General features: G+C 38.3%; 1 protein-coding gene across 4 annotated transcripts in view; it reads right to left on the minus strand.

The window, feature by feature from the left end:
* Window positions 1-1,418: 1,418 nt before the first annotated feature.
* Window positions 1,419-26,628, minus strand: part of ESRP2 (epithelial splicing regulatory protein 2) — a 45,995-nt gene continuing 20,785 nt past the window's right edge. The window contains exons 4-17 of one of the 4 annotated variants that reach the window (XM_030471000.1): window positions 26,477-26,590; window positions 24,404-24,518; window positions 23,544-23,642; window positions 23,368-23,422; window positions 22,439-22,549; window positions 21,455-21,587; window positions 21,215-21,257; window positions 20,417-20,718; window positions 18,521-18,742; window positions 17,094-17,280; window positions 15,647-15,839; window positions 14,470-14,647; window positions 5,626-5,737; window positions 1,419-2,764 (exon numbers count right to left, since the gene is read on the minus strand). In XM_030471000.1, coding sequence (XP_030326860.1) covers window positions 5,648-5,737; window positions 14,470-14,647; window positions 15,647-15,839; window positions 17,094-17,280; window positions 18,521-18,742; window positions 20,417-20,718; window positions 21,215-21,257; window positions 21,455-21,587; window positions 22,439-22,549; window positions 23,368-23,422; window positions 23,544-23,642; window positions 24,404-24,518; window positions 26,477-26,590 — 1,842 coding nt within the window. In that variant the 3' untranslated portion in view covers window positions 1,419-2,764; window positions 5,626-5,647. Of the gene's footprint in view, window positions 2,765-5,625; window positions 5,738-12,448; window positions 12,494-14,469; window positions 14,648-15,642; window positions 15,840-17,081; window positions 17,281-18,520; window positions 18,743-20,416; window positions 20,719-21,214; window positions 21,258-21,454; window positions 21,588-22,438; window positions 22,550-23,367; window positions 23,423-23,543; window positions 23,643-24,403; window positions 24,519-26,476; window positions 26,591-26,628 lie in introns of those variants that run through there. The other 3 variants (XM_030470999.1, XM_030471001.1, XM_030471002.1) reach the window with 3 other exon arrangements.

Raw genomic sequence — 26,628 nt, forward strand, 5'->3', positions numbered from 1 at the left:
AGGCAGAAGCTCTTCCCCGTGAGGGAGTTGAGGCTCTGGCACAGGGTGCCCAGAGAAGCTGTGGCTGCCCCATCCCTGGCAGTGTTCAAGGCCAGGTTGGACGGGGCTTGGAGCAAGCTGCTCTAGTGAAGGTGTCCCTGCCCGTGGCAGGGGGTTGGAACTGGATGAGCTTTAAGGTCCCTTCCAACCCAAACCATTCCATGACTCTATGTTGGGTCCTGGGATGTGGTAGAGGGAGCCCCTGACATCATGAGCACGGTGGCCATCCCAGGCCTCAGCCATCTGCCCAGCCTCCTGCGGGCTCCTCTGCCCCCTGCCCTGGGGCCGCCGCCTTAGGGAAACCACTCTGGCACGGGCCCATTTTTTACGAGGCAAAAGGGCAAAATATCTGGCAGCAGCCACGGGCCTCCTTTGCCTCAGCCCTGTGGTGCGCTGAGGGGACTGGGCAGCAAAAGCTGCCTGCACGATCCCATGAGAGGAGCAAGTGGGGGCAGAGACAACTTTATTTATTTAAATACCGGACCAATGTGCATTGCTTATTCTTTTACTATCATTTTGCTTTGCACTTCTTTTAGGCAAGGCCACAGAGTTTTCAATATAAGCAGGAAAGCTCAGAGTGAATGTTTCTCCAGGTCTGGCCTGTGGACAGACACACACCCCTCTCTGCCCCAGGAGTCTCTGTTCTAACCGCACTGCTACCACCTCCCTTGCAGTCATTTTTACCAATAACTGGTAAGATATGCACACTACTCCAACCTAACATGTGAGGTTTGGTACCAAACACAGAGCCTGAAACAGTCACATCCAATTTCCGTAACTGGTTTCCACCATCTCATGCTAAACAGGGATTAAAACTGCAGTTGGTGCCAGCCAAGCGTCTTGCTTAATGGACAGCTAGATACAGACTGCACATGGTGGAGTGGGTTAGTAATTTCAGATCATGTTAGCATAGGACTGCACTTGAAAGCTAACGTGCAACCACTGCGTGTATATAAGTGTTCAAAGAGCATGGGGAATGTGTACATGTGAACATGGCTGGTGTGTTACGAGAGGTGCTCCATTCCAGCCCTAGCTCAGCTCACCCAACCTGCGATGGAAGGAGCAGAGCACGTATAAACACCACCACAAGGAGCTAGAAAGAGACTAGATGTTTTTAGTAGATCAACTGTTACACCACATTGCCTAAAAAGTGTTCCACTAGAAGAGAAATACGTATCATACCTGTTTCTGGCTTACCAGCATGTGTAAAAAAAAGAAAAAAAAAAAAAAAAAGAAAAAGGGAAAATCTTAAGCCATTCTCGTAATGTACATATGCTTACCTCAATCTAGGAGAAAGAGGAAAAATTAGTAAAAGGTTATTTATCAGACAATGATGTTCCATTAAAATACATTAAAACAAAGCATAAGTTAAGCCAATACACATCATAAGCATCTCTTTTATTCGTTGTAATATAAAGAAGCATACATCATTCCATTAAGTACAACTCAAATTGTACACTAACAAAAAGATCAATTCAGACATCCATGAACATGTCACAACAGGGTTCATTACATTTTGCTCTGCTGTTATTGCACTTGGAATGGTTTTGAAGTAAGGCACAGTAAAAACAAAGTCATTTAGTGCTTCTACAGCAGATGTCTTTTTTTAAACACATGCTACATGACATATAAGTACTTCTATCTTATGTATATACACACAGGGTGAAAAAAAAAAGCATGCACTATAGAATTTAGATTTCAACATGTCTTTTTGTTTCATAATATACAAATAGAGTAAAGATGTAAACAAATTGCATGCACATAAACTAGAGCAAAATCTTTAATACAGTATCTGAAAGCTATTATGCTTAAATAAAAAAATATAACTTATTAGTACTCAGGTTTATGTGCCATTTTTGTCCTGCAGAGATGAAAAGATTGGGCGTGAGGGCAGGGAGTTGTGGGTGAGCAGGGGGGACTTCCCTGCTTTTGGTGGGTTTATTTTTTTGCTTAACACATTGGCAGAGTACATTGGTAAGACAAATATGGCTTTTGCAAAACAACGTCTAATGAAAACATGAGAAAGCACAATTGCATTTGGGGTCCAGCATCCTGGTATTTTCCAGTCAAGAAAAAATCAAATCAGTATGATCTAAGCTTTGAACTGGGAAGCTACACATTCCAAAAGAGCTTTCTAGAGACATTTAAACTCTACAAAACCCAGACACTTTGTCAAGTATAAACTCAAAAACTACACGCAGAAGAATCTGAATGACTCGAAGCTTCACTTTCTGCTTCAAATGCTACTGAACAGGTTTCTCCCACAGCTGTAATAGCTGAAGTGCTATTAGATTGTCTGCAGAATTAACTAGATGCCAGGAGTGGGTTTGCTTATTTTCACACAAGCACATAAGAAATTAAGTAAATTAACTTCACAATTTTTGGTTTCACTTTATCTTTGGCATAGCATACACCGTTTTTCAAATTAAACACAGGACATGTCCCACTCTATTATGCTGAAAAAGCACATTTGCTGATGCCTGGGTGGCTAGGGAAAACTTCTTATTTTGCAAAAGGCACAGTGTTTAGCGGGATATTTTTTCCCCATCCCCTAAAGAATGTTTAATTAGACCAGGAACAGTTCTACACAGTGGCTTCCCAGGAACTGCCCATTTTTCTCAGCCACTGCTTTCGTAGCTAGATCCAGGCTTGGAAAAGTCACAAGTGCCTCTCCACTGGGCTGGCCACTAAAGTTGTAAAGCACGAGGATGGAATCTGGATGGAGCTGCAGTGGTACAAGAAGACAAAAGGGAAAAACCTGTTAAAACCAGAGACCACACCTGGAAACGCAGTTGTTAATGCTGTGCATCTGGTTCAGTCCACTGTTGCGTCTATTGCAAAAAAAAGATTGTGGGTGTGAGAATGGGAAGGAGAAGGGATTGAAGAATTCCACTTCTAGTTTGGCAAACAGCAGCAGCTCTTATTCTGCTGCTGTGCTGAAAACAATGATGTAGGCATAATTCCATGCAAAGATTTTGCTAGACAAATAATGCAGATTAATGGTTTATAAGAAAAGAAAGACTTAGTGTTAATAAAGAATAAATGGAGCAAGAAAGTCCAGGCATTCCATGAAAAACTCTTGTACTATGCAGACTACCGGCCAAGTGACAAAGGCATGTGAATACTCACACACAAAGTTTTTAAAAAAAAATTTAAAAAATGATAGAGCCGTACAAGAGCTCTGTGTTAGAAGGATGAACTGAACTTAACACAGGTATAGAGTACAAGAGAGATTGTTTGGTAAAACAAAGTAAAATTTGGTACAGTCCAACTGAATTCAATTGATCTTCATCATAATTTTAACAAGACTAAGAAAAAACCAGGATAGGAAATGAGATTATTTAGTATTTGGAGTTGATTTACTTTGGAGTGCATTTGCCCTCATGAATTCTTAAAAGACAGTTCCAAAATGCTGGGTTTAAAGCAGACTTCTGTCTACCCTATGGTACTAGCGTAGCCAGCCATTTCTTATAACATGCTGGAAGTCCTTCCAAGTTAAGTTTGGAAGCCCTATTTGTTGGCTAGAAATGGATCTGTGTGAAGTTTCAAAACCAAAGATTGAAGAATCAGAAGCTCAGAATACAAGGTTAGTTTGTTGGAGAAATCAGCACCAGACAAAACACATACCAAAAAACCAACCAGCTTTATGAGTAATAACCCAAACCAAGTTAAATTCATGTGACATACATTTTCATGAGTTTATTAAAAGTTAAAAAATAAAAGGGTTAAACTTTTTATACAATATATGCATGCCAGGTATACTGCAAAGAAATATCAGACTTCTTAGTTATTACCCATAGAAGTTTCTGATGAGCTTTACATTCAAAGATATGAAAATAAAGCAAGTATGTGCCACCAAAACACTTGACAGGCATTAAAAGTATTCTTAACATACAAGCGATGCTACACTTCAGAAACTAAAAGCAGGTATAAGACAGTTAGTACAGATTTCCTATCATTTGTTCTCACAGAACAAAAGTTAGCCAGGAAATAGCATACAGAAAGAAATTCAGACATAAAATACACCATGCCTGAAGCCCAACTCAGGTTTGGAATTAATCTTGGTTTATTTCAGAACAACACTGTGCTCAGTGAGAAAGTTGTACACAGTTTGGGTTGAGCCACAAATCTGAGCTAAAATATGGTCTGCTCTCAACCATCTCGTTGCTGTTAATCCATACGGGATCAAGTCATTTACCATCAGTCCTGAATGTAAGTTAAATATTGCAGTTCAGAGTCAGCTGAAAACACACATGGTGCATGGTTAGATCTATAGGCACAGAGGAGAGCTTTAAAAAGTAGTTTAAATAGCAGCATTGGTGTAATACCAGTGTCAGGATTTGGAAATTCGCATTGTAAGAGTTGCATAGAAAGTTAGTAGAGAAGCCTACATTTTCTACAAGCAACATAATTTAAAAAGTGAAACAAAGCCCTGTGTGATACTACTGAGGGCTGTTTAGAATTCAGGATGAGCTACTCCATGAATTACTTTCTAGTCAGGTTGTTTTCATCTCATGAAGTGTAGAACCTGCTGACCTATTTTCCAGTTACCCTGGGTAAAACAAGAGAGCCAAACAGGCTGTCCAAGGTCACATAAACACAGAAAATCTCAGCGTGACTATGGGTGTTCTGTACCCCACCAGATCATGCAGCCTCTGTATCTTCTCCCTAACAAATCTAACAGTACCATGGGAGAACAACTCATCCGAAAACAACAGAGGTGATGGTGAGTGTGCGAAGATAATTCTGTCAAGGTATTTGACAAACCAGTATTTGATTGCCATTTTTTGTACTGAAAGTTTGGTGGTTTTTTGTGTTTTTTGGTTTTGTTTTTGTGATGGGGTTTTTTTCTTTGTTTTTTTTTCAGAAGGAGAAAAAAGAGAGTAGTAACTGGTTAATAGTATTTTGAATGGAATACGATAGTATTGGCACATCACAAACTCCAAACTTTCTTTTGAGAATTTTCACACTAAAATTTCTTTAAGAATTATGTGTTAGTACCAAAAATGCAGGGAAGTTTACCATTAGCAAATTTAGTTAGTTGCACTAGAAAGCCACTATACCAAAGAAACTTCTCCAAAAAAAAAAAAAAGGAATGTAACAGTTCACATTGCATCAGAGAGACCAAGAAACTGAGAAATTAATCTCTAGACTGCTATATAATACAGGAAAGAAAGCCAGAGGTTTGGGGCTTTTTTGCACACACACTTGAGTGTGCTTTGTAGCCATATCAAAGAAAAGAAAAGAAAATCATCCTCTGCTATGCTAAAAATAAAATATTGGACTGAAAGCTTCACATGCAAATCAAGGACTAATAAATCCTTCTGGAAGTTTAAACACACAATCTATGCAGAACCAGGCAATCACGGTACTTCCACCACTACTATCCCATCAACTACAGATCACAATTGGCCTATTTCCTTAGGTTAGTTGATTTTTTAACAGGACAAAAGCAGAAAGATTAAAGCAAGGATCCCAATGCAAGTTAGGACAGGGAATAAGCCAGAAACAAAGAACTGTGCCACTAAGCCCTTCTTTCCCTTCCCATTCAACACTGGAGATGCAGCTTCTGCCAGACGATCTTACCTTCTTCAGAAGTTACAAAGAGTTACAAACAGACCCACTCTTTCGGTGCTTGTAACACACTCCTTGCTTGATCGCTCAGCTGAATAAGGCCATTGTAGTCATCAGGTGCATACTACAGTACAAGTGTGATATATGATAATCAGCAAGAGAAGGAACAGTTCTGGTTCAGCAAGCCACACAGATGATCATTTGCAACCATAATTAAGCGCATAATTTATAATAACTGGCAGGAGACAGTGAATTTGACATATACTATTTTTATGCAAGATAAAAAAACCTCACAGCAACTGAATTACCGGTTGTAGAAATATATTTAAAGTAAATGCATACAGAGAATATTCTAAACTGTGTATTTGAACTGTTCCTTATCAAGGAAGTGAAATAGTTCAGACCACGAAGCGCTCCTTTTCCCCTTCTACTTTACGAGACAGCAACATCAGGTACCAAAACTCGTAAGTTTGCACACTCATGCTTCCAGTAGTGGCTCTCACTGGGACAGATGAGCACCTTCCAGCGTGGGAACTGAAGTGGGGCGTTAGGAGTGTATGGATCTCATTCAGATCTTTCATGCAGTCATAGAAATAAACTGCAGCTTTCCTAGGGTAGAGTGATAAACACTCTAGCTGCATATAGTACTTGCATTACATAGGCTACACCTGCATACTTAAAGAAAATCCTAGCATGAATGCACTTTAAGATAAAATAGCATTTATACTAATATAGGATATTCCATATAGGAAAAAAAAAACCCCAAAGCTATACAGTGTAATTGCATCCTGATAGATTTGCAGCAGAATATTAAGCTATAGTGGCTGCACAGTACAGCCACACCAGTAAATTAAAGCAAAAAATCCCATATGTGGATCAGATCTACAAAATATTTGAGATCCTGAATCTGAACAGTAATAACTCATATTGCAGGGCCTGGTACAAATGTGAAATCTATAGCCAGAAAAACAGATCTTGGGGAATATGAAACATTGTTTTGTATCTATCTCATAATCTTTCCAAATTCCATATCCTGGAAAGGGACTGAGCATTCTTGCACATGCTACAAAGACTACTGGAGTGGCTCCTGTAATCCAGAAGACAAAATATTTAGTATAACTCGAGTTACAGAATATCATTTCTGTGGCAAGAAGGGTTTCTTTATTCCCCCAGCCTAGCGTTTTAGAGGATTGCCAAACGCACACAATGTAGACATACTATGCTGCCTTCCTTTGGTGTTTCTGTAATACAGAGTCTCCTGCCAGCTTAGGGAGAAAAAGGTGTTATATTCTGGCATACCAAACACATTGTATCCATCTAAAGTGAAGTTGAAAAGAAAAAATACCAACCATCACAGTATACACCTTCCACAGAGACAATAACCAAGAGCCCAGAGAATATAAAAGAAAAGAACCTCCCAGAATTTTACTACTGAATTCTAGCCACCTTCACATCTAGACCCATGCCATTAAGTAAAAGACAAATATAAGAAGTACCTTCTAGATAGTCTCTGCCAGGGCAACCAGACCGTGCAAATATTAGATTTATCAGTTCCCAGACCTGCCCTTGAAACAAATCTACAAAATGTAAGTTTACTCTTTGGAAGGAATGTCTCAAGATAGTACATACTTTAGATTATCAGTAGATGTATATTAGGTAAAGATCTATAGTTTCTTGTGAGGGACTGTATTTAAAAGGTTACATTGAAATGCACAAACAATGTAGGAAGGAAGGGGGGGGGGGGGGGGGGGGAATCAAAATACCGAGCAACAGAAGCAACAAGAAAGGTAAAAGACTGCAGTTAAATAAAATAGAAGTTGTGGAAGAATAAATTCTTTAAACATACAGATGTTGAACTGCAAACCAAACTACAAAATAAGGTGGGGGAATTCTTATTCCCTGTGAATAAAATGGAAACTACCCTAACTTGCTTGAGGAAGTACATGATCATGAATACTTCTGATTCTGTCTGCATTTCAGAAACCCATGAGAACAAAACAAAACATCCAACCATGCAGGACAAAGTGCACCGCCAACGGTAAACCTATAAGCTCATTGCTCAAAATAGAAATACAATTTTGCTAGCTTCACCTCCAATGCAATAGGCCAAATTCTGTTTCCACTTAGATTTCACAAATACCACCTGGTGACTTAATCCCCTAGTATAACCAGCTGAAAGTTCACTAAGCTAGAATCTAGTAATTTGTTCTCTTCCAAGTATGACAATACTGAGATAATATGAAACTTCGCATTGTATATTCAAATACCCACACTTATCACACAAGTAGCTAGTAAAATGCTATCAAATACTGCAATAGTCCCCCTTAAATTTAAAGAGGAATAAGATTAAAGCAGACCTCAATGTTAGTGCCTCCACTACCGTCTTCTTATCCCACTATCATCTTATTCCCACCTTCCTTTCTTCTCTGAACAGAAACACAGCCTCTTTCGTCAGAGCTGCTGCCTTCTTCCCTCCTCCCTGTGAGCCCACAGCTTTTGAGGGCAGTTGAACTTCCATTCCAAACTAAAAGTTTCTATCATTCTTTCTCACCCAGGGGTTTCCACTTACTCTCAGTATGTCAACAGTAGCACTAAAATACAGTAGTCTAGATGATAGAAAGGGGGAACCTATTTTCTAGAATGACTGAATAAGAATGCAGAAATAAATTCAGACAGTAAAGCAATTTCTCTTTTACCTTTGAAGTAGCCATTAAGTGGTTTAGCTTAGTCTAGCAAGGAAGATCGCACAAAATACCATTCAAATTACAAGCTCCACCAGAAAAGTCAACTGCGGAGTGAAGCTCATTAAGATATGGTTCTCTGCATACGTTATACTGGTTTCTTCCAGTGATCAGAGACGGGAGGTAGGAGCCAAGAAAGATGGAAACTAGGTATGGGATAAGATTGGCATTTAGAATCTAAATTAGGAGATAGAAGCAAAACAACCTTTGCAAATAGTTACTAAGTAAGAATCTGGGGTCAATGATTAGCTCTACAGCAGACCGCAAGATGACAAGAAGAATATGCATATACATATGGGGGAAAAAAACCCACAGCTGTATGGAACAGAGATTACATCAAATAGTGAAGAATGGTGTTTTCTGTTCCCTACATTCTTCTTCTGTTATCTCCCTGGGATGTGGGGAATTTCATAGCTGAAGACTTGTCTGTAACAATGGCAAAATGTTGTTTCCTGAAGGACATGTTAGTTCTTTACAGAATCAGCACTTTACCTTACAAGCATAAGGTAAATATCTTTCTAGGTATTAACATTTGAAATGGCAGAGATGTTTTAACTCATGTATATTAAATTATATTGTAATATAGTCTATAATATTCAATAACATATGATAATAAGTGACAGATATATGTTAAAAAAGACTAACTCCTCTCTTCTAAAGTAGATGAACATTTCTGACTGTATCCAGTACAGTAGTATCTCCCAGGTAGACTAAAAAAAAAGAAAAATAAAAAAAGTTAGTATACTACACTCTCCTTATAATTGCTGTTTTCTTCTTCCTTCATGCTATTTCTTTCAGTACTACCTGCTATGTTGAAAGGAATATGGGACTGTCCTTGTCCCTCACAGACTGTACACAGATTTAAACAAGACACCAACCAGCAAGACATTGATTTCCATTTGATTTCTTTATCTCCTCGAGTAGGCATTCAAGGATCAGTCTAAAAACGCATATGCAAAGCAATCTAGGGTAAAAAAAAAAAATCCATTGCCAAAACCAAAATTAAAATAGGAACGTATATTTAAACATGACACAAACGTGAAAAAAAAGGGAGGGAGGAGAAAGGGGGAGAATGAAAGCTTGGCGGGGGCGGGGGGGAATAGTTCCCCCTTGGAAGGGAAAACATCACAGGCAAAATGGCCTTTTCAAGATTGCAGTTGCAATTCTAGTCTAAACTACCAATAAACTCTGTTCCCAAGGAAAGAAATCCATCTCTCAGACTTTGGAAAGAAGTCTAGATACAGTTACCTGGACCAGGTAATTAACCTGTGGCACAAGAGTGAAGAGAAATACCCTAACATGGCTTTGCCATTGAAGTGGATCACTTGTACTTCAAGTGTGCCAATACAAGCACCGGCAACCACCTGAATGCTCTGTGGAACAGACAGTGAAATACGTTAATGCCTGTTCTCAAGCATACAGCTTGAAGATGCATACAGCTTGGTCTCTTGCTTCAAGCATGGGAGGCAACAGACAGAAACAGAAACCACTAATTTACTAGACCCAGTCCCACAGATGCTTTCTCCACCCAAGCAACATTTCCAGGTGGGACATAAATTTAGGAATAAAGCAAAATAAATAGATAGTCTATTACAAGTGCATGGGGAGAGCATATAATAACATCTATATTGCCAGATGACTTCAAATACCAGAGAGTGGGCATTGATCCTCTACCACATCCTCCTTCCCTTCCCCAGTCAGAAAGTGCTATGCCTGGAGCTGGCATACAGACATGGGGTATCCCTTTCAGACTATGAAGTGTCCGATTTCAAAAGGAACCCATAGGAAACAGAATACTTCTTTGTTCAAGCATGCAATTTGGAGAAAAAAACTAATCCCTAAAAAATAAGTAACAATGAAGCCTGCTGTTCTGATACAAGAGAGAAATGTTGCTAATGCCTTTGGAATTTAGCCATCCATCCACGCCCCTTCACTTCCTTATTACTGCTTTAAGTACAAGCCACCCTTCTCCCCCATCAACAATGAGCTTTGAATTCTGGGTCTCTGAAGACGTGGAGGATTAATATAATGCAAAAGCTCTTTTTAGCTGCAGATAAACAGCACCTAAGCCCAGGGGTTTAAAGAATAGTATTTGTTTTAAACTTTACCTACACAAAAACACGTACACAAAGAAGTCTCTGCATTTCCATCCTAGCCTTTCTCAGCACATTTAAAGGAGACTTTAAATAATGCTCAGGTGGTGAGCATAGCCCCTAAATCTTAGTCTTCTCCTAGTTTATTTTTTTACTAATTGAAGTACTACTATAATTACACACAACTTACCTAAATAGCAAGTCTGCTTTCTAAGAACTAATCCACACAGACTTTTTTAGGCAGACATGAGTTCACTTTACATGCCAACCTCCAAGAAAGTACACTGCTACTACTACTAAATGCATGTTGAATGCTAGCTAAGATGACAGTTGTGAACTAGCTTTTGGTCAGCAACCAAGGGAACAGTTAAATTGCATCTACTTGTACATAAATCGAACAGTTGTCAGAATACCAACTCTGTAAGTGTTGGCAATAAACCTGCACTCTCATCAGAAAACAAAACAAAACAGCTCATTCTTTGGAGACTAGAAATATTTCTCATTGATTCATCTAATGGTTGAAAAGTAAAATCCATAGAGGATTAAGCCAGTAAATAAAGAGAATGACTTTTTAGGAAAGCATTTTATTCTGACTTGTACAAACAACTTGTACACGTAAATCCATCACTCAATTACACCTGGTTCTTATTTAATTTCTGTCACTGTTTCTACATCTGTAGAGTGATGGCCTGAAGTAACAGCGCAGTCTACTGCATGTAATTACTATTTTTGCACCACTTCTTCCCCAATTTTTTTCCCCATAGGATTTGAAATATTAATTATTTTTCTTAATTTTAGAAGGGTCTCTTCACAATCACATATTTTTTTAAATTATAAGGGAAGTTTCCTTTAAACATTCACAAATCCCTTACTTTAACATAATGCCCATAATGCTGAGTCACTTGTACTCAGTACATGTCAGAGCAATGACTATCACCCCACTGTACTATCCAAGTTGTATGATGGGGTTTGATGTGGTGGTTTTGGTTGTTTTGGGGTTTGTTGTTAAGTATCTTTAATCTATGTATCCAGTATATGATTGGAGTCAAATCAATAGCCCTGTTGCACTACAGTACAACAAAAAAACAGTTTAACATGAATTACTAACCGAATCAGAGAGTACTAATATTACCACTTTTGAAGATTACAGTACAATACTATACAGGAAGATGATGGGAAAAATCAACACCTCCAAGATTCATTATTAAAATTCCTCACAGGTTTTTCAAGATTGTTTAATATAAGATACATTAAACACATGTAAGCTGGAAGGATTTCGCAACAATAAAAACAAGGAAGCAGAACTACAAGAAGAAATCAAACTGCTGAACCACTAAACGAGGTTTGATACAATTACATGAAAATTAAAATGCTGATCTACAAATTTTACATTATTTATTAGAAGCATGTACTGATGTTGAGACCAGCTTTTTGAAGCCCATGATAAGCAAAGTCTATCTCTTAAGAGGCAGGTCTGGTATGAAAGGTGCTTTCACTTAAATAGCAACATGTGCATACATGCAATATACAAAGCCCATCAAGACTGAAGGAAGAAAACAGAAGAGAATAAAGCAAGAATTAAAACCTGTTCCTTCCAGACAAGGACATAGAAAGACAAAAATCACCCTTCGATCTCAGCATTTCTGATCTGGTTCCCAGAATACCAACATTGAAGCCCACTGAATACCAACATCAATTAGTCATACAGAGATTAAAACCATGCCCAAACCACTGACGATTGCTAGGGGCTCACTTTATAAACGAGCAGGAGCATCATGCAATAAATCCTTGGGCAGCAGCAGAAAATGAAAAAATAACATGAAGAGAGAGGAAGGGGGAAGAAAAAAGAAAAAAAAGAAAAAGATTAGTTATTGCTCCAGAGCCATAATATTGTCCCAATATAGTAAGTCACCACCTCTTTTTCCCCTAAAGGAATGAGCGAGTATAAAACTAGCATTACCACATGCGGGATTCCAAGAACAATTCAAAATAATTCCTTGGCTCCTTTCTAAGATATTGAACCCGATCTCATTTGGACAACATTTTCTAAAGAAATCAAAGAGGTGACCAATGTAATAACAGTAAATGATGATGACAAGAGGTTGCAGCAGCAGAATATAGTTTTCACCTTGTGGCAAAATTTCGATTAGCCTGAAACACTGAATGGTGCAATACAAACACTGTGAACTGCTCTCCAAAAGCAGAAACATGGAAAAGGGCAAACTCAGCACCAAACCCAAAGCCAGATTCACTAAACTGAAGATCTAGTAGAAGACAGAGCTACCAGACGTTGTCACTGACCTGTTCCATGCAAGGACATGTTCAGGTCATGTTTTTCAATGGTGCACTTACTTACACTTCTAGCTGAATTTCGATTTAGAAAACAGGCTTCTGCACTTTAGGTTTTAATACAACCACAATCCATCTACCAAAACACTCAGTAAGTTAAAACAGAACAAAACAAAACAGTAAAATATCAATGGCTAAGCAACAGATGAATGATTGCTACTATTTGTTGGGAAATCATGAAAGCCACAAGCAATTGCATTTGGTTTGACCTCTGGAAATATCTATTGAAGAAAAAGCTCTGAAATACAATGTTATGTTTCTTTTTAATTACTGTCAAAATTTATCACACTTTTCATAAGCTAACCTTCAAATTTTTCCACTGAAAAACCAAGTATGTGAAACTACATTCAAACACAAATGTACCATTTGAAAAGAACCCACAACAGGTAGAGCACTGCATCTCCCAAAACTCAAATGTGCACGTCTAAGTATCGGTTCTCAGTATACCTTCATTTACATAGCAGACATCTGGCTCTACTAATTAAAGCCAATTGTTTGTTAAGAATCCTAAAGAAAAAACATACCATGCCTGAATGTTTCACATTAACTGCTGCTATGCATTAAAAATAACCCATCTGCATCTTACCCTTTAGCAATATCACTGTTATACAACTTACAGAATTCTGAAGGACAAACATGCAAAAATTGTCTTTTTTTCACACACATCACCTGAATGGGTCATCTGAGACCCACCAAAAGGATGTTAAATCAGGGCTTTGCCGTAGTACCAACAGGGTATATCTGCTATTTGTGTAACTGCTGTTATCCACAGAAGTGAAATACTCACCAGAGTATAACCATATTCAATTATCTTCCCTTTTAGCAAACATGTGATGACAAAACGTAAGTATAGGTACAATATCCTCTGAGAAATAAGGCAGAGGACATGGAAAGACCTATTCTATGAATTCAAATAAGTGCTACTGGAGAAAAACGTTTGTACATGGTGCTTTGCTTTTTTGCCCCCCCCCCCCCCTTTTTTTTTTTTTTGGATTTGTTTTGTTTTAAATGTTCCTTAAGTTTCTTCATGTTTGCTCACTGATAGAGCACTGAATCAGCACATAGTGACTGAAGTTACCTACAGCAGGTACAACGTTTGCTGTCAGTAGGAAATGGTTTGGTGAATACAGTTTTCCTTTAGGTTACAATGTAATGCAGTCTTCATGGAAAATGTTCCTGCCTGTAACCTACATAATTAGTCCTTGAAAGAGTGTCTGACAGAGGCATCTGTCCCCGTCCTTTTGCAAGCAAATCACCACGCATACGCCCACAGCCTTTCATCCTAAAACTTTGCCCCCAGCAGGCTTTACCGCCTAAGTCTTGAAGGTCAAACACTGCCGCTACATAGGGCTGCCACCAAAAAGTGGCCAGAACTGAAAGCTCCCCGCAGCCCTCGCTTTCCTCTGGCAGCCCCACTCACCCTGGGACTTTGTGCCTTCTCCCTCTCCAAGTTCAAACCCTAACCCTAGACACTAAACTACTGCTGTCAAATTAGGATATGTTTATTACATAAGAAATAAGGCAAATTGTGTATTAGAATTTGGTCTGCTAGTTAAATATACGACATTGAGCTCGCACGCTTCTTCAGTAATTTCCAAAAGTACCCATTTGCTTAGCTTGATCCCGACTCAGGAGTCCAAATACAATACAAAAGAGAGGGGCTGCATACTGACCTGGTAACCCTGGAAGAAACTGAGTATCTCCTTTATTCCTGTGTTATATGGCAAGCCCTGCATACGGACTAATGCTCCTGGCTGGGGCAGAATCGGAGTGTGGGTGGCAGTGGCAGCAGTGGCTACAGTTCCTGGAGGAGCCGTAAGATACCCCACCGTGGTGGGGGATACTGGAGGACTGAAAGAGAAAGAAAGGCAAAATTGTTATGAAAACTAATAACTGGTTTTAGTACTTCAAATAGGCAAACATGAAAATGAAAATTTAAATTTGAGAATAAGCCCCCAAAACACAGAAAAAAAAAGCAGCCTTGATGTGGACTTTTAAAATTTCTCTTCGGCATCTGATAATTCATTTTTAGGTAAGAGAGGGAAAGGAAAATAGCTAACATTTGTAATTGAAGACAAAGAGTGGCATTTGTTAGTTCACAGCAGAGGAGAAAAATAGTAGCTGCAGATGACTTGTTCTAAGATTGTTAATAAAACCATGAGGAAAAAGAAAGTGAGGAAAAGAGAGAAAATCGTAGTATAAAAAGCAGGCAAGGGCCCAAATCTGGTACTTCTGAGCCACAAAACAGTGAGTAAAGTAGCAACTGTGGTCAGGGCCCAGCTAGAAATTTACCAGATGCTCAGGCTAGTAAGTTTCAGAAGTCTAAGAGCTATCAATGAACAAGCTATTTCCAGACTTCAGTGAGCAATCTTGACACCATCTGTGGGGAGGGAAAAAGTGGAGATCTTCTGCTTTGCTTACACATGTAAAGTGTTCTTTGGTCTCACTGATACAAGAAACCAAACCTAGTACACACCTATGATGAGTCTTCCAGTATGGAAACAGTATTTTAAGTACAACAACAAACTGAGGGTAGAGACATGTATTGACACAGCCTCTCATTGTCCAAGAAATAGAACCGCCTTGGTGACATTGCCCTGGTGCCAAAAACACTGTTAAATATTAGACGAACATTATCATGAAACTCAAACAGAACCCACAGAAAAGCCAAACTCGTTACAAGGCCACAGAGAATCAGGCAAAATGGCTACTGCTTCTGTTGATGAACATCAAGTTCCCAGGATTATCTACACCAGAAAAACAAGTTTAAGAGCTGTTCACAGGTGACCACACAGTTGCCTGTTCCACTGTGATGAAATGTGAGGAGAAGCAGCTAAGTCTAGGAGTTACCTGGGATAGTAAGTAGTGTAATTCATATAAAGCTGAGCAGCCTGAGCTGGGTAGTAGGTAACAGTTTGAGGAGCAGCTGCGGAGGCTTGGGGAGTCCTGGTGGCTGGCAAAAGGGCTTGCGGCTGGTAAAGCGCTGCCTCTGCTGGGATCACAGCTGCTGCCTGGAAAGCAGCATAAGCTGGTGGAGAGAGACCTAAAAACAAACGAGGACACAGCAACAAAAAAGGATTAGAATAGAGATCTCTGCTACAGGAAAGGAATTTTTCATCCCAATGTGATTAATACCATCTGGGTGTGATTAATGAACACTTGTGCAAAGACTGCTCTCTAGCCTCTCCCCTGAAACCCCTGCTACATCCTCATGAATGACAACAGGGGCATTCAAAATGAGAAATTCCTTAGAGTTCACATCTCCTAGAGCTGAACAGCCTTGTCCATATGTTAATGGAAAGTAGGGAACTGCAGAGTTATTCAAAGAAAGCATAAAGCCATGTGCATAGAGAAAGCAGGCGTGCACATCAACACATCCTCTGTTCTTCTTAACAGAAGTTGTACTCTGTGGGACAAATGTACCATAAGATAGGCTACACATGGGCATCCACAATTGCTGACCCCAGAATCCTCATGCGTAAGCCTCCTGAAACTTTTAAAAGTATTTTTGGGGATCTAGCAAATGGAAAAAAGAATACCCCACTAGATCACTAGTCTGATGCATTTTGATGAACAAACACCTCATTTGTGTCAAAACATGAAGTTTGGCTTGGTGTGCAGTCAAATTCTTTTAATATACTATATTTGGCAGTTTTTTACTATTTTGAAAATACACATCGATATCTACTTTGTGATTTGGTATTGAAATTAATCAGAATGGTACAGTAAAGTTCCATTATAGCACCACAATAAGGTTCACTGTAAGCTTGAATTAAGGAAAAAAAAAAAAAAAAAAAAAAAATAAAATCAATCCAACTTCACTACGATGGTCTGTTAGTGTATCATCCCAGTGGGTGTTTTCCTTCAAAAGTAAGCCCAAAGAGTACCTTCTCAATGCTCTAAGGCAAGATAGCAAGAGCACTCATCGGCAGCTAGAATATAGAATTTCTCCCCATTTTAATAATGCCTCTAATTCCAAGTAGGTTTCACTACAGGCAAGTCTACTGCAGAGCTCAGAAGAACAGTACACCCACGAAAAGCAAAGTGCGCAACAATTTCAATGGCAAGGTCTTGCTGCCCTCTACTCATCACCGAAAATACAACATAAATGCCTCTGATCCGTCCCATTATTGCCCAAAGGGAACAATTTCAATCTCAGCATGTATACAGATGGATGATTATTGATCACGGCAAAACCCAAGTCAAAAGGTGAAAGGCCACAAAGCTTCAGCACCTACCACATATCAGCCTTTAGCAGCAAAGAGCAGAAGAATTGGAGACTTACATGGTAACTTACATGGCGGTGGGGATAAGCCACTACGATTTAAAGTGCCACCCATTAAAACAAAGTTCATCTCCTCTCCTGAACACTGGAATACTTCCACATAACGGTCCTTCATCATTTTTTTGTGACATTTTTGAGCTACCATAAAGGCTTTATCAGCAGATTTCATTTGGATAAAAGCATCGCCTGATGGTCGCCCCTATGGGATGGGGAAATAATGTTATTAAAACAGCCAGGACACAAGAAATGCAGAAAGAATGAAGATCAAATATCTACTGAAAATCTGTATTGTGCTTTCTCATTTGGCACCAATGACTAATAACTCAACAATTATTTTTAGGAGCAGAAAGGCAAGACTCATGTAACCACCACCCACTTAACTCAACTCTACTTCCATCTTCTGCGGGAAGAGAGTAATTTATCATGGAGACAAAGTTTGGAGGCCTCTAATTCAAAAGATATTCAAAGCAGGGCTAACTTTCAAGCTACATCAAGGCACTCATGGTCTTCTACATTTGAAACCTAGATATCTCCAGAGGCTAAGATTCCAGAGTATCTCTGGGAACCTGTTGTAGTACCTAAATAACTTCTATTTTTGATAATTTTATTTTCTGTCCTTTTCACTTAATTGGAGTTTTCCTTGCTGCAGGTTATAAACACTGTCTCTTATTCTGTAAACTGTAGGAAGAGTCTGGCTTTGCCTTCCCTGTAACTACTTTGTAGGTGATAGTACAATAATATAAAGCTCCAGACATGATTTAGTAAGGTCTGTAATTACATGAGAAATTGATTTCCAGGTCTCATTTTCTGTGACCTGGCAGACATTGCTGTATGTGAAAAATATTTAAAACGTTCTTAACAAAAAAGCAAAACAAATATAGTAAATCTCTCATTTGTTTTCTTCAACACCTCAATATTTCTGTGGCTAATGGAGCTAATTTTTAACAAAAGACAACAGGGAAAACTATCCCTGTGATTATGTTATTAAAATATATCCAATGCACAATTTTAAATTACCGACTTTCTTTAAAGCCTGATAAGCGTCTAATCAAGTTAGAAGTTAGAAAACTTCATTTTTCCATAGCTACCACTGAGCAGAAACCCTGAAGCTGACAGAGGAGCTATGCTACCAAACATGAGACATTTCTGTCTTGTGTATTACCAGCACTTGCCTGAAACACAAGGGAGTATTCAAGACAGCCTCCAGGATAAAGCTGTCCTTAAAGAACCAACTTCATTCTCCCCAGTCTTATGCATACATATATAGGAAGAAAAGCCTTTATGTAGAAGTGGAAGAGAAATGAGGAAAAGTCACAAATGACAGTATTTTCTCAAGGTTACAGAAGACCTAAAGCACAGCAAATAACAGGTAAGCTACCCTGACTACTAACTCTGTTCAATAACAGGAAAGTTAGCTCTCCTGTGCAAAATTCTGTTACCTGTTGATTAAGGACCATGTGAATTCCATGGGGCTTGATATCCCCTGTGGCATCTCCCATGAATTCCAGGATGTCATCAATGCCAGCAGTGTAGGGAAGGCCTCTGAGCCGGACACAGTCACGTATGCTACCCGTGGCAATGGTGTATGGGGAGGGTATGACAGGAATGATGGGAGTTGGGAGAGTGGGAATGAGAGGTGTTGACATATATCGATTAAGTACCTGTTGGCAAAAAAGCACATGGATAGAGATTAACACATCACCTGGCTGAGCACAAATCAATTCTCACAATAATATTTCACATATTTAATTAAACCTACTTCCAACATTAGAGGGAAAAAACCCAAACCAAACCAAACCAAACCCTTCGCAAACCAAATGATTGCAGATAGTTTCCTTTTGGGCATCTAGTTTCAAACTCAGAAGGGGAGAGACTAAGTCTAAGAAATTTAATTTGCTAGATCCTAATAACACTCCTTTCTAATCTCTAATAATAAGTTAAAAGCAGATTTCATTTCACTTTAGAATATCCCAAAAATTAATATCTGAAAACCACATTTGTCCTTATAAACCAACAGTATTGTCACATGCAGTTCTTACTTAGAGTAAATTAAAACTAGTCATTTTAGAAGAACTAAGACCTTAAATAACTAGTAAGTAAAAACAGTGGCTTTAATTAATTCATAAAACTTGACCAGTTAGTGAGGGTGCTTGGTTTTTTAACCTGAGTGATCTTCTCAAAGTACAGGGGGGGGAGAAAAAAATTATATTTAAAAACAGGGATAAAGAACTATGGGAGACCTTGATCTCAACGTTTTATTTTCTCTTGACTCATTCCCAAATGACAAAGGGAACATAACTTGCTGTTGGGGCCTACTGCTGAAAAGCATGTTTAGTGATGATTATCAGAAATAAAGAAAAGAGATTTCACTGAAAGAGGTACTAAAAAAGAGGTTTAGTTTTGTCAATACTGATTCAGCCTAGGGAGATTGTCTCAACAGAAGCCTTTTTTCAAGAATCTACTTGTAGCACATTTCAGGCCAGATATCTTCTCTCTTATTTGCAAATAGACTATTGTAATTACTTTGTATTAACACTAAGTAGATGGGAGCTGGCTTTACCTCTTGTAATTACTCAAACAAGGAGCCTGTAATTCCCTAAAAATCATCTCTTGCTCAAGCAGCAAGAAAAAACAAACAAACAAAAAAATAGGGTATAACCCTAGACAGCTGCCATAGAGGAAGAAGTAATGGTAGAATATAAGTTTTATCCAGGTCTCCACAACAAAAGCGAGAGCTGGTTTCGTCACTGTGACAGAAAAATGCAGTATGCAATGGTGAAGGAAAAAAGTGAAATATATTATCTTAGGAAAACAGATATTTCACTTCCTTTCACCAAAAGTCAGATACATCCTGGTAATTCTTAGTTTCCGACAAAGCAGTTGGAGGAAAAGCTGATTTAATGCATCCAGATTTGGATTTAATGTTAGAAATTCTGTACACAGAGACCAGAATTTTAAGACAACACTGCAGATTTTCAAGAAGCATTACTACAGTACTATCTAGCATATTTTTAGAATTATTGGTGTGATTTCAGTCAACCTTGAAGTAGAAGAAAATTATCCCACCATTTTTACTTTGGAATCTGAGGAATGTTAAAAAAAAAAAAAAAAAAAAAAAAAAAAAAAAAATTGGCAGTAAAAAAACCAAACAACAAAAACCAAAAGCTATGCTGTGCAATTTTCCACAGCTATCAGGAAGCACATACTGCCCTTTCTAGAACTTGACATCCTTAATGTAATAAACTTTCATGGTTGTCTACAACATATTTACATGAAAGTGTTAGAAGAGAAGCTTTAAGTGTGAAGTTTTAAGTCTCACTGCCAGTAGCTACAACCTGTTGGACTTCTGCTGCTGTGCTCCTGAAGAGTTCAATGTAACGTTTTCCGAGTATTTCTTTGTGCTTTTTAAGTGCATTCTGTGCATACTCTTCACAGGAAAATAACACAAATGCATCTCCTGTGGGCCTGCCATCTGGATACTTGACAAAGAGAAGTCCCTCTTTCCCTCCTGTGACTGGGCACTCTGGCCCCAGGAACCCTAAGACATCCTCCTGAGTAGCAGTGAAGGGAAGACCTCTCATCCGGATGATAACTTGATTCTCCTTAGATAAGAACTGGGCCACTTCATTGGAGGTGCCTGGTAGAAAGATAATGTATGCTCAGTAAATTCCATAGGGTGCAGGAGCAGCAAAGCATCGAAGAGAAATACAGATTAGTAGTTAGCAACAAACCCACAGAAGGCCTGAGACAATACTAACTTCCAGCAATTTATTTCAAAAGGAAAATCCCTTACCCTGAAAGTATCTCATATTTTAATGAAATTGGAACAAAGATGGGGTTAGTGTGAACTTACACAAGATGCACAGATGCTTCTACTGCAAAGGCTCATCTTCCTCCCTAACAGCAAAATCTGGCTGTGAACATCACAGCCCAAATGCTCACAACTCAAATTCAACCATGTGAAACCAGAAACTTGACAGGGTCAAGTATTCTTGGAAGGCAAAACAAGAAAAGCTATTTTATTATCTACTTGGGTCCTCAGTCAGGGGGGAAAAAAAAAAAAAAAAAAAATCATAACTAATACAATATCCCTATGAACTTATGTAATAACACTGAACTCCAGCATCACTTACCTCCTGCAATTTTTAAGAATTCTTCGCCAGTTGCTTTGTAAACCTTAAAGAGAAAGAGATTTTCAAAAACCCGCTCGAAAATTACAATATTCAACTCTAAACCACACTCTTCCACATGTCAGAGAATTCTATTTTGCTCAAAGTACCAAAATGCAAGTGCAGGTTTGTTCTCATTTGAAATTGTAGTCTAAAATATCCAGGTTGCTCCCCAGAGATTTATTTCAGGTCACTACTTTTTACCTCAATGTATCTGCTACCCATATGATGCTTATGTCTTTCCAGTGCGAGATCTCTTTGCTCAGAATTGACAAACCGAACTAATGCCTCCCCGTTTCTCCTTCCTTGAGCATTCAGACAAAGAGCCACACCACCTCTGGAAGGTAAAGCCAATAAAAATAAACTTAGTTTGAATCTTTAATACATTTAATAAAAATTGTGTAAGAATAGTAGGGAAATGAGACTTTGACATGGAGTTTACAGATTAAAAAAGAACATGCTGCTATCGATAATTTGATTTCACTTTTAATGTAAAACAATTATACTGCAGAATCCCCTTCAGTGAGATCTTGGACCTCATGCTGTTCACTACTTTCTCAGCTTCCATGCAGATGTAAATTTGCAAGACATTCCTATCATCTAAGAGTTGCAGATTTGAATTTCCTTATACCTCTGAATAGAAGAAAAATAAGCTTTCTCATTGTTAAGAAACTTGAATATATATTAACTAACAAGTATGCTAAATTGAATTCACTCTCTCTATATGATATATATATACACACACACACAAAGAGAGAGAAAGATGTACACACATCAATCATATGAAAATTTCTTTCAAACAGCACTTGGATGTTTTCGAATCCAGCCTGTTTAGGAGATATAGCAAATACTGAAGGGTTGGCACAAAATTCAACCTTCTTTTACATCTTGGGCTCTGCCTTGATTAATGCAGCAGGAGTTTCTCCCTTTACGTACTAGCAAAAAATGAACAGATCTTGGTTTTCAACTAACACGTCTCTTTTCTTCTCCACTCCACTCAAAACTCTTTCTTGCCCACCTAAGACTGGTAAACCTGTTCAGTTATCATGACCATTGGGTAGAAAGGAGCCTGGTTGGGGAAAGGTAGTAGAAGCGAGGGCTCTAGCAGGGGATGTGTGTTAAACAAATACTAAAAGAACCTGCAATAAAGAAAAAGTGATAAAGCAAGACAAGTTCTTATTATCTCACTTGGCAATGTTGAGTCCTTTGAAAAACCGAGCAATATCTTGGTCTGAAGACTGCCACGGCAAACCCCTGGCACGTATTACTGTCTCACTGTCCACCGTTTCAGATTTACTACTGCACAGAAAAGAGAAAAAAATCAAAGTAAGCTTTAATCTAAGTATTCCATTATCTTAGCAAGTTTCAGTTTGCAACTAATTTAACTTGCAAATCTGTGTATTTGCTGTTAACACTCTTCTAATTCTGTTAATCATTTCAATAAAGAAAGGAAAGATAACTGGGATAATCCTTTTATATATACAATGCCTAAGATATACTATGTTGTCAGCATGTTGCAGTTCCTTAAAAAAAAAAAAAAAAGAAAAAAATGTAGGGAGACTGTCTCAAACTGAAGTAATAAGGAGCTGGATTAATCTTCTTTGAAAAATCTAACAATCCAGCATGGATTATTATAAAGGCACCCCTAAATATGAATACGTAGAATACGTATTAATTATGCTTAAGATGTTTCATTCTCAAAGAACCAGTCTGTTTCTTCTCTCCCTAAGTCCAACATACAATACACAACATATTAGATCACTCTTCAGAAGTACCATGTAGTTCAGCAGGGTGCACTAGATACTACCCCTGTTGACTTAGGGAAAGTTCACAAATATTTCTTCACCCCAGAGTAAGATAAGTCAGCCTTGCTGCCATACTAAACAGAAGCTAAAGAACAAAGAGTGTTTAACTTGCAGTGACTTTAAAGAGGCGGACTAAAGTACAGCATTCAACATACTAGCTATAATCTGTCTGCACTAGGTCGCTGAATACCATGTTACTGTTCTCAGGGCTAACCTGCTTTTACAGTGACCATGGGGAAAATATCCATAAGCTTTCCTGGCTGAAGACAAAGTTCATCTTTGGTTGTAAACAACCATGACAAGGGTACTTACCAAGGACCTGTTTCATACTTGTATTTCACATTTTCAGGTTCAGTAAATATGTGACCTGCAACAAACCAGGGAGTTTAAATATAGCCAGGGTCAGAGATTACTTAAGAATGACAGTACCACTGACAATTCTTACAAAAACCAAAGATTTCAGCAGTCTGTATTAATAGTTCACTTACTACAACTTTCAGAGAGCATGCTGAAAATTATAGCCACCATGGTTTTCACTTGCCACACACCAAAGTCTTCCTCTGTTTCGTCTGTTCCCAAGCCTAGATCTAAACAGGTGATTATAGAAAATAACAGACTTGCACAATCATTTGTAAACAAGCTATAAGGCTTTCCTAATATTAACACAGAACTGGTAATCAAATTTAGTAGTCTTAGCTGAGACACATGACCATTAGACATGTTACTCTGCCTATAAACCAGTAAATATTCACTTTAATGATCAACAGTCTAAAAAACTACTGATAGCTTACACCATTTCAGCATTAACAGTTAAAAAAAAAAAAAAAGAAAAAGAAAAAAAAGCTGAGTAAGTTCCTTTCACTTCAAACACAATTGAACTTTAACCACATTCAGCTGGGCCACAGCAACCCTCCTAAAATGTACGTGTAAGGTTTTTAACTTGTTTTATTGTTGTTAGTTTTTGTTTTTTGGTTTTTTTAAGCATCATGCAAGAGAACTATTTCTATCCGCAAACTGTAGAAGCTTACAGGCAACTGGTGCTGAAAAGGCCCACTGGTAGCTAACCCTATATTTTAAGATCAACTATCAATGTAAGTGATGTTTTTCCTTGGCATATTTACTAAATATGGTTTAGAACTCAGTGTCAGACTCAAACTGAAAACAAAAATGTATTACAAGCAGAGCTGCTCCCCCCAACGCACTCTTAAGAGAACATCCTTCTATTTTACCTGTCAATTTTTAAAACCCACATCTTGATTTAGAAAAACAAAACCTGTAATGATTACAAGAGACAAAAACATAAGGAAGCAGAATTCATTCTGGCTTAGAATCTGTAGCAAAAGGATACATTCTGCCATGGTCTTGATAGTCTGATCTTTCACAGCGGCTGAACTAGGGTAGCAACTATGAAATTCTTTGCGCAGATCATAAAAGGAATAGAAGCAGTCTGACAGAAGGAAGTTCTACAAGGAAGGCAAAAAGTTTGTTTTGTACACACCATTCATTTAAATTCTGATTAATATTTTTGGACAGAATAAGGCAGTGTCAAAAAAAAAAATCACACAGTTGCATGTCATCAGCTTGTCTATGATAGACCAGTTTAGTTCCTTTGTAACACAGTTCAAAATCCATAGCTTGACAGAATTAGATCTCTAGATGAGCAAATCCAAAAAGCTTCTCAGAGGCAGACCTGTGCAAAACAGCTGGACCAGACAGTTGGGAAGGGAGTGTGTGTGTGTGTGTGTGTGTAAATCTACTTTGTGCTGTTTTATAAACACTCCCATTTAGGGTACTGTATTTTCTCTTTTCTGTTTACACTGAAAAGCAATATTGAACCAAAACGTGATAACAGTGTACAAAACATCGTCCAGCAAGTTAAAGACATTTCTTCGTTACTGTCCTATACTGGTAAGAACTTTAATTATCTGTTTTATTTATTATTAATTAATAATGTTTAACATTGTTAAACAAATATTAAAACAGCACTTCACACCAACATTAGCTTGGTTTTTCAAGGAATAAAATAGATAATTCTGGCTTAATTCATTACTTTCCCACTCTCCAACTATTTTATGCTATAGAAGTTTGACTTCAGTCTAGTCAAACAGCACCCAGTCTTGTAAATAAAGAATTAAGAAAAGTCACAAGATAATGCTTCTTATAACAGTAGGAAAAGCAACAACCAAGGTCTGAGGCTTATTAACATTTCTGGATGGAGAAATACACTTTTGCAAATTAAAAAGTATTGTAGGAGAAAAAAAAAAAAGAGAGAATAAATGCAGTATTAAGAGACTCAACACTTGATCAGATCCATATTCCTTGATCTGGTATGGACAATTATTTCTTCCACAGCATTACAGTGTTAGTTTTGTTTTAGTCCATTTGATTCAATAGAGAAGTACAAAGAATTACCCACAAAAACCAGTACTATCATGTTCAAATGTTTAATATCATTCCTATTTCGTTACTTGCTTCATCCATACACAAACAGGTGCTTTTCATAAAAAGTCAGTGTTATGTTTTAATATAACACAAATGCCAAATGAATATTTGTAGAAACTCGGCGGTGAGCCAATACCCTTATATAGAGAAAAACAAAACAAACAAAAGACACCCCACAAAAACAAAACAAAAAAAAAAAACCACCCCAAAAAAACCAAACCAAAACAAAACAAACAAAAAAAAAAAACCCAAAAAACCAAAAACAAAAACACAAAACATCAGTCAACTCCTTCTATGTCAGCAGCTCCCATTCCTGCAGGGTTCCTGCAGGCTAACCCGTGAGCCACCACCCTGCACACAGGCAAGATTCTTCTCCCTGCGCAAGACAATCTGCTCTAAGCCCTTGCAGAAACTTGGAGTGGAAACTCCTGCTTCATGTGGGAGTAGCAAATAAGCTGTAGCAATACTTCCCACTGAATAAACACGAATGGGGAACCACTGCCATTCTCCAGGGCAAGTCAGTGCCTGTGTGTTTACTCTCCACAGGACACTAACACATGGCTCCTACCAATTTCAGCTCTTGGTAGAAACCCATGGCTCCTCACAGAACCTGTGGATTAACTCAAGCCTAAACAAGGCAGTAGTTCTCCATCACCATTGCTGAGGTTAAGCCTGTACCTTTGCTTCCATTTCCCAACACCCAAAATTCAAAGTACTTATATTGTTCCTGTCTCTATCCTCTTCCCTAATTTTCCTCTTTATTATGCTTATTGGGAGTCCTCAAGTACTGTAGCTGACTTCTAAAAGTAAATGTCAAGAACTACTTCTCTACTACTCAAGTTTGAGAGAGGGTGGGGATCATCTTAAATATTCTTGGAACACCACAGTTCTCAAGATTTAAATGTGTTGCTCATAAGTTATCTTCTTTCATGTCCTTAAAACACAGTACTGCCCTTCTACACCAGTTCTGACCTCATACCTTCTTAGAAGTTTCTGGGTGGAGGACTTGTCGAATGAGTGACTGACCATCACTGCAGAGTGTGTAATGGCTGCTTCCAAGTACTTTCAAATCACTGGATACCAGCTGACTAAACTGAAAAATAAAGCAATAAAATTCATTGTACTGACTGA

Source organism: Strigops habroptila, chromosome Z (assembly GCF_004027225.2).
Source record: "Strigops habroptila isolate Jane chromosome Z, bStrHab1.2.pri, whole genome shotgun sequence".
NCBI lineage: Eukaryota > Metazoa > Chordata > Aves > Psittaciformes > Psittacidae > Strigops > Strigops habroptila.